Raw genomic sequence first — 8,983 nt, forward strand, 5'->3', positions numbered from 1 at the left:
AGGAAAGGGTTAACTCTTCATAGCGGAATCGGACATTCGTTGCGTCTCCTCCTAAGTGATTTGATTTGCAGGTCACGCCTTTCACATTCCCTGGCATGGTATTTATGTGGTTATAATATCGAAATACTTTGCATCAGTAACAGTCAAGAGCATACTGGAATGCAATGTCTGGATAAATCGCCAAGGAAGAGATGTCAAGAAATCTCCGAAGCGCCTTGGAATACTCAGGCAAACTGTGCGATCGGCTGACTCTATCCTTGTCACTGTAACTTGACGTAAAATTGCCGTCTCTTCATCATACAGAAAATACTAAGCTAAAAAAAAAAGATCAGTACAGTACAGTAACAGGCAACAGGTTACTGAGGTGCAATAAGCTGAATAAGCTGCCAAGCAAAAAGTGCTATGATACATATATTAATTAAATTAATAGTTCTACTTCTCTTACCTGCAGGAAGTTCTTGCTATAAGGTTCATATTTTAAGATACCCTGGAAATTTCGTAATACCATATTCTTATCGATTTATCCTGGACATTAAACTGCAAAATCCTCATGTATATCATTAATGTAAACTGTATCGGTACTTAAATGAGATAAGTTTCACAGAAGTAATTACTAAGGTGTAACAGCGTCACTGCGAACTGTTCCTGGTATAGAGTTAATTCATCTGAAGTAGAAGGAAATTTTTGTCTTTTACATCTTACTTCCCGTAGCTAAGTGGTGGATAATGACAAAACTGTGGATTCTTCGTGACTGCCACCTTATTCTAGTTGTAAATTATCTTGTCAGCTCAACACTGAAGATGGAGGGATGACAATTTTACGTCTAGTTAAAGTGAAGAGAGTATAGTTAGGCCGAGCTTCGAAGTAAAGTTTGGGTATGAGGCAGGAATGTGTGTGTGTGTGTGTGTGTGTGTGTGTGTGTGTGTGTGTGTGTGTGTGTGTGTGGGTATGTAATTATAACAGCAGATAATCGTCACTTTCGCATCATCCTCGGCCACACACATTACTGCATGCTGTGTTTACTCCTGACGTGAGCCAAAACTACCATCTTCACTATCTTCTTGTACTGGAGGGGGACGCCTTCACGTGGTGGCTCCAAATTAACCGAACGGCTCCTGTGCCTGATTATATAAACATCTCTCAACTCCCTCCCTACCTCTGAAAGGAGGATGGTGGACTGCGAGGGGGGGATAACTTTACCCTGCTGTTCACTGGGCTCACAATCAGATGAGCCTAAGGTTGTAGCTGCTACTACTCACCATCTTTAGAGCTCAGGTGTAACAATGTAGAACTAGAATTCATTGCTAGTCACGAAGAAGCGCTGCGTAAAGGATGCAGAGCCGTAGTATTGTATTATATTGTCACTGAGCTGTAATAAGAGATTAAAACTATAATATGCTGCCAGTAACGAAATAGCACAATGGAAAGAATGTAGAGGTCTAGTATTGTCATATTCTGCCACTGAGCTGCACTTGGAGGTTAACACAAGAATATGATCTTAGAAAGCAGGGTTGTGGAAAGGATGTAGAGAAGATTATTGCATTGTTTTACCACTGAACAAGCAGCAGATAAAATGCTGGAGGATAACGAGTATCAACCAAAGTTAGGCCCTGTTCACACCAAACGCTTAATGACGCAGGCAGGAGTGGACGAGAATGTTATAGGTTACAGTGAAGCACATTCCGTCCGCACCTGTAAGCTTTTGGTGTGGTCGCAGACTTATGTTGGACGAATTGCAACTGACTGATGTGTTGTGTTGTTATGACAGACGCTCGAATTGGTAGCCGTCAGACCCCTACGAAGTGAGATCCACGTCGACTACCAGCAGGTCGTAGGGCATAACTCCCACTTCGCTCCTGAATACCTGCCTGATGGGGTAAGTACAACTCCTCCTTGGCCCGTAGTGTCGTGGTCTTTGGAAGCTCTCTGGCACCTATTCTATTCCAGTTTATTTATTATTCTCGTCGGCTTTGGAGGTTGTCCACCACCTACTCCTTACCAGTTTATATCTGCCTATGTCATGTTAAGTTTTACCTTTTGAATGTTATTTACTCCATGTCGACAGCAAAATTATACAAACAGCACACGCCACAAAAAGTGTCTGCATTCTTGATCCTTGTGCTGGATATAAAGGGTAAAATTATGCAGGGGCCGGGAGGAGGAGGACAGGGCAGATACAGAGCACAGGCGGTGAAATAAATGATAGTGACAACAGACAGTGGCATGGTGTAGGTTAGGAGAAGGATAATAGATATAACGCACAAGTGGTAAAACAGAATAAAAAAGTGTTAGTAGGCAGTAGGGCGTAGGTTAGGAGGAGGCCAGGGAAAACACTATAGTCTGACAAATCTAAACATAGGGTTTGGGTGGAGTCACCCCCTCCCTACACTCTTGCCATGTTTCCTAACCCTACGATGTATAACGCCTGTGGTTTGTGTAGTAGGAATGATACATAAACATAACTCATACTAATATAACTGTAATGAAAGTGCTGACATGTATCAAGGAAGAATAAAACTATTCTGCATACTATATTATACGATAATAGAGAAACGTGGCATAAAAATTTGGCAGTGTTGCTCTAAAAATATTCTAATTATTATTTACTTCCCCAACACTTCTAACATTGCTAATTAATTTAGCAAGTATAATTGCAAGAAAATTTGAAGGGATAAAAGTAGGAAGAGGCGATCCTTTCATAATTAAAATAAATATATCAAACAGCTCTGGGGTGGCAGCACTCACGCGACACGTGTTTGTGTGTACGCTATGGGAGGTCACCAACCCCCTACAGGATTTAGGCCTATTGGGGAAACCTCTATAAAAAAAACGCGCCGTGACTTTTACCTCAAGGGTGGTGCGGAAATAAAGTCAAAATTATAATCCATACATAAAAATGGAAGTAAAAAACCATGGATGACACATAACAAAATCTAGAGAGAGAGAGAGAGAGAGAGAGAGAGAGAGAGAGAGAGAGAGAGAGAGAGAGAGAAATAATAATAATAATAATAATAAAACATTATTTCCACTAAACAGTGGGTATTCTTATACATTATACGGTAGTACAGCATACAGTATGAAAGTTCTATACACAATATAATACAAGTTGATACATATGGTGGAGAATAGTGACAGAGAGGTAAATGGTTTAAAAGGTGTGGGGACACTTAGGTTAAAAATAGATCAATTAAGGGATTTAGGAACGAAGGCAGTGGGAAGGATTAAGACAGATGGGATTGTAAGATTAGGGAGTTTGAGCAATAGGGTAGAATGTATGCTCTCAATAAAAGTATAGCAATTATCAACGGCTAATTATTATACAGGTGTTGATGGTGGGGGTCTATATTTATAGGAGGTGTTGGTGGTGGAGGTATAGCGGGTGTTGTTGATGGGGGTGTTGTTGGGGGTAGGGGTATAGGGGGTGTTGGTGGCAGGGGTATAGGGGGTATTAGAAAAACGGAGATCACAAGAGGGAAACAGTGTCAAGGTCATCGCTGATGGAGAGGTCAGCTCGGAAACGTGGCAACAGTGCAGGGAGGGGGTGACTCCACCCAAACCCTACGTTTAGATTTGTCAGACTATAGGCACAGACGATGCAACACATGACAGTGGTAGTAGACAGTGGTAGTAAACAGGGGCGTGGTGTGGGTTAGGTGACAGCAGAGAGCAGCATGATGTAGGTTAGGAGAAGGATAATATATATATGGTACAGATGGTAAAACAGAAGAAAGTGTTAGTAGGCAGTATGGCGTAGGTAAGGAGGAGGCCAGGGAAAACACAAGGCACAGATGATGCAGCCAAAGACAGTGGTAGTAGACTGTGGTGTGGTGTGGGTTGGGAGGAGGTCAGAGCAAACACAAGGCACAGACGATGCAACAGAAGACATTGACAGTTGACAATGGTATGGTGTAAGTTAGGAAGAGGGTATGACAGATGTAGGCACAGACGGTGAACTCAGTAGTATGGTGTAGGTTAGGAGAAGGGTGGGACAGACGCAACATACTGAAGGTGAAACAGAAGGTAGCTGCTATAGGCAGTGGCATGGTGTAGGTTAGGAGTGTAGAACAGACACAGAGCACAGACGATGAACCAGAAGACGGTGTTGGGAGACAGAGGTATGTTTTAGGTTTGGTTGTTTGATATTTATGGACAGGATTTAATCTTAACCTGTGGGTGTCCACCCGACAGACTCAGTGGCAGTTAGTGGGACTCGGATCCTCATTTCAGGTAACATAGGGGGCTTCGTTGCACCCTTTCCATACTGATTAATACTCCATAGTATATCTTAGCATTTTCTTTCATGTTCCCTTTATCGTTTTAATACTGGAATACCGGCATAACTTGCATCAATAAATACAAGAGAATATTGAAGTCTCATGTGCTGAATAAATCGTTAAAGAGGTGCTACGAGATCTCCAATGCTGCTTAGAGTACGGCCCTCGAACCAGCCCCTGCAGGATATTTATAAGAGAAAGTAGTATATTTTTACGATAATCAAGACTCCACAACAGTTAATTATTGTTATTTATATATTTTCTTTTATTATCCATTCCTTTTATTTTCTTTTTCCTTTAATTTTTCTTTCTTTAACTTTTTCTTGTATTATACTTTTTCTTTCCTTTTTCTTTCTTTTTTCCTTGTTTCTTTTTTTCTTCGTTTCCTTTTGTCACCATAATATTTACTTTAATCAGCCTGTGATGTGCTTGATGACTGCATGAGTAGTAGGGGCAGCGGCAGCCCCAGGCACATATGAACGTGAACCCAGTGGACTGCAGGCTGGAGTTACCTTTCTGCCTCAGTCCACCATCCTCTTTTGGGGGGGACAGGGAAGGAAATGAGGGACGTTTGTATAACCAAAGAGTGGGGCCTCCTGGTCATATCGGTGCCACCACGTGAAGGCGTCCCTCTTCAGCACCCACCGCATAAGAGAAGACAACGACTCTATAAGCAAAGATAAGGATAAAATTATAAGCTTTAGGAACTTCATAAATATAGTCTTTGGGTTTTTACAGTCTAGGCATTATGTAAACTTTGTCCCTCCTCTTATTCACGTGTTCTCGGGCCGCTTAGACTGGCGTGCTCAGTTTGCTTCCTTCGTGTCCCTGCTCACTCAGCAATACACCTGGAGACAGACTGATGCTGCTCGTGTTGTTCCTTGGAAATATAGAGGCTTTATTGACTTTCGCGCAGTTGACAGCAATAAAATCCAAGGCCCGTTTTCTTCTTGGTTAAGGAAGCTCCCTAACACCTCTTCCTAAGCGACTTATTTTGCTTATTACACCTTACTGTCCTTCTCTGTGTTACATAAATCATTCAAATATCGCCGTACTCTGTGAAGGTAACGTGCAAAATGATATTTACTAGACGTATCCAAAAATAAATTGTTAAGGAAGAGATGCCAGGAAGTCTTCTTGGCTGACGAGGATGCGGGTCCAAATATATTTTCTTGACGGTGACCCCGTGACCCACAGGATCCCGGCCGGAGACCCAGTTTGACAGAGGCGCTAACAGGTGTGCCCTTGACGCAGGAGACGCTCATTAACGCCCAGGTAAGATTATGCGTAAGGTAAGGCTTATCGGGGAAAAAGGGAAGAGGAGTCATTACTGAGTAGGAATAAATCTGGAGAGAGGAAAATAGCGGTTAATACCTGGGTGAGTCTTTGAGGGTCGTGGGGTGAGGGGTTGTTACTGAGTAGGAATAAGTCTGGAGGGAGGAAAATTAGCATTAATGCTAGGGTAAGTATTTAAAGGTGGTGGGGAGAGTGGTTGTTACTGAATAGGGACAAATATGGAGGAAGGAAAATAGGCACTGATACTCGGGTAAGTCTCATACTCACTAGTAAGAGTCGCGGGGAGAGGGGGTCTTTACTGAGTAGGGACAAAAGCACCCAGTGATGTCTAAGGTATTGATCCCCAAGCAAGATTCAGATAAGATGCTGAAGTAAGAGTCCACTATTGACAACGACAAAATCCATGTGGGTAGGCGGGCAGCAGAGTCGTTACTGAATAGGGACAAATACACGAGGAGGAAATAAAGTGGAGTCGTCACTGAGTAGTGACAAGTATGCCAGGAGGAGATTAAGTGAAGCAGAGTCGTTACTGAGTAGAGACAAGTAATATGACAAGAGGAAATTAAGTGAAGTCGTTCTTGATTAGGGACAAATATGCCAGGAGGAGATTAGATGAAGATGAGTCGTTACTAAATATGGACAAATAATAAGCTTGGAGGAAACTAAATGAAGTGAAGTCTTTACTGAAAAGGAACACATAATATGCCGGGAGAAAATTAAACGAAACGAAGTCGTTACTGAGTAAGGACAAATGCCAGGAGGAGATTAAGTGAAGCGGGGTCATTACTGAGTAGGTACAAATAATATGCCGAGAGCAGATTAAGTGCTGCAGGAAAAATGCTGAAGGAAGCTTACATTCGGCACAAAATCAAGATGCAAGAGTGTAGATGGTGCGACGTGGCAAGAGGGGTCGTTGCTTAGTAGGGACAGAAATATGTTGCGTGTATGAGGATGTTATAGTAATAATTTAATAATAATAATAATAATAATAATAATAATAATAATAATAATAGAAATAATAATAATAATAATAATAATAATAATAATAATAATAATAATAATAATAAATAATAATAATAATAATAATGATAATAATAATAATAGTCTAACTATCTGTCTGTATACCTAGGCTGCTTCCCCCAAGAAAGGGAAGTAGGCGAGACATGAGGACACACTCCCAATTTACTCATCCACATAAACACATCCATACGCATCTATGCATCTTAGCTCCAAGGGGAGAAGGGACAGATCCTCACAGCACCACACCGCACGAGGGTCAACTGTGCAGTGCAATCAGTGACATCCGCAGCAGGGTCGGACAGTAGGGCTGGTATACTCTTGCCACATCATAATGGTTGCATCCCCTTACCCACAACTGACCTGATCAGTTGACAAGACCAATTGCGGGAGACTATCCCCTCAGGGCTGCATCATCATTTATTCATTCACAATTTCTCTCCAATCATTTCTATCTTGTGCAGCCAATCCTCCTTGCTCGACAGACATCCCTCTCGTATCCAACATTCTCTTGACACCGTCCATCCATCCTATTCGTTGTCTTTCTCTCAGCCTTACACCTCTCAAATTTGATCTAGTTATCTTTTTCACCAATCGCTCATCATGCGTTCTCTCCATATGCCCAGACCATCGCAACATCCTCTGCTCAATTCCTCCCAGCATCTTTCCTACTTCATTCATTCTAAACTTCATTTCTGCATCTATTCTTCCATCCACAGCAACATGTGACCCAAAATACTTATAACACTCTACCCTCTTGAGCAACTCACCATTCAAAACTATACTCTTCCTCCTACCATCTATCAACCACGTATACTTCATCACTTTACTCTTATTCTCACTTACTTTCCATTTCCTCCTTTCACACACCCTTCCAAACTCCTCTACCAACTGTCTCAATCTCTCCTCGAATCAGCCACCAGTGCAGCAGCATCCGCAAACAGCAGCTGCTTTAGATTCCACTCTCTACCATCAGCATTCACCAGACTCAAACCTCCACCTAACACTCTTGCATTCACCTTCCCTACAACACCATCCAAAAAAATATTAAATAACCAAGGTGACATCACACATACCTGCCGCAGCCCCACGCTCACGGGAAACCAATCACTCACAGTATTTCCCACTCTTACACACGCTGTGCTTTTTACACAAAAACTTTTCACTCTTTTTAGCAACCTACCATTAAGTCCATACAATCTTAAAACACTCCACAAAGCCTCCCTATCAATTCTATCATACTTTCTACCTATCTATTGCCAGACACCTTAATCCCGTAAGGGGTGGCCACAAACAAATCGCCTACATGTCGCCCTGTCCCCAACCATTTCACTGCCCTGCTCCCAGCTCACACACCCCTCACTCATATACCTTTCCACTCCATCCCTTCATCTCATCCTTGCCATCCCCCTCCCTCTTCCCCCCCTCCACCTCACTCACATACACTCTCCTCGTCAGTCTCTCACTCTCCACCCTCTCCACATGGCCAAACCACCCCAATGTGTTTCTCTTAACGAATCCTATCACATCCACATCCACACCACAACGCTTCTTCACAACCTCATTTTTCAGTCTGTCTCTCCATGTGACTCCACAGGCTTCTGTCAAATAGGCTAACTCATTTCCACTGCTCTCACTCTTGACTTCTGTCCCTCCAGCAAGGTCCAAGCTTCAGTTGCTTACCATAGAGTTGGTATCACAACACTGTCATGTACAGTTGTAACGTTTTCACTTCCAAGCTCACTTCCCTCTTTCTTATGACAGCTTTCAAGGAACCAGCAACCTTTCTTCCTTGTTGTATCCTTTTAAGCACGTCACCCTCTAAAATTCCATCCTTACTCATCACACTACCCAAGATCTTAAAGATCTTAAACACACTCACATTTTCCATTCCCTCCTCATCCAGCCTCACTGTACATTCACTGACTTCACTTCTCTCAAAGACTATAACTTTGCTCTTCCCTACATTCACCTTTAGATTCCGTTTCTTACACACTCTCCCAGACTCATCAACCAAGACTTGCAGCTCCCCTTTGTCTTCACTTTACAACACAGTATCATCTGCTAACAACAGTACAGGGATTTTCCAAACACTGCCCTCTCTCACTAGGGTCGCTCCAACATCCACTACCCTACCTTGTATCTCTTTTTATAACCACATCCATATACAGACTGAACAACCATGAAGACAGAACACAATCCTGTTTCAATCCAACCTTCGAGTAGAAAAATTCACTCACTTCACTATCCACACGCACTGCAGCCTTAGCACCCTTATTCATATTCTTCACAACATCCAGCAACTTCTCATCTCCTCCATATGTTCTTAATACTTTCCACAGTTCTTGTCTATCCACCCTGTCATATGCTTTTTCCAAATCCATGCAGGCCACATA

At 42.4% G+C, this 8,983-nt stretch overlaps 1 protein-coding gene across 1 annotated transcript in view; it reads left to right on the forward strand.

Moving 5' to 3' along the window:
• LOC145398679 (hemolymph clottable protein-like) overlaps positions 1-8,983 on the forward strand; it is a 28,387-nt gene that overhangs the window by 10,651 nt on the left and 8,753 nt on the right. The window contains exons 5-6 of the mRNA XM_080271483.1: positions 1,769-1,876; positions 5,472-5,549. Coding sequence (XP_080127609.1) covers positions 1,769-1,876; positions 5,472-5,549 — 186 coding nt within the window. The remainder of the gene's footprint in view (positions 1-1,768; positions 1,877-5,471; positions 5,550-8,983) is intronic.

This window comes from Coenobita brevimanus, chromosome 46 (genome assembly GCF_032717465.1).
Source record: "Coenobita brevimanus isolate Jiangsu-jjx chromosome 46, ASM3271746v2, whole genome shotgun sequence".
NCBI classification, from domain to species: Eukaryota; Metazoa; Arthropoda; class Malacostraca; order Decapoda; family Coenobitidae; genus Coenobita; species Coenobita brevimanus.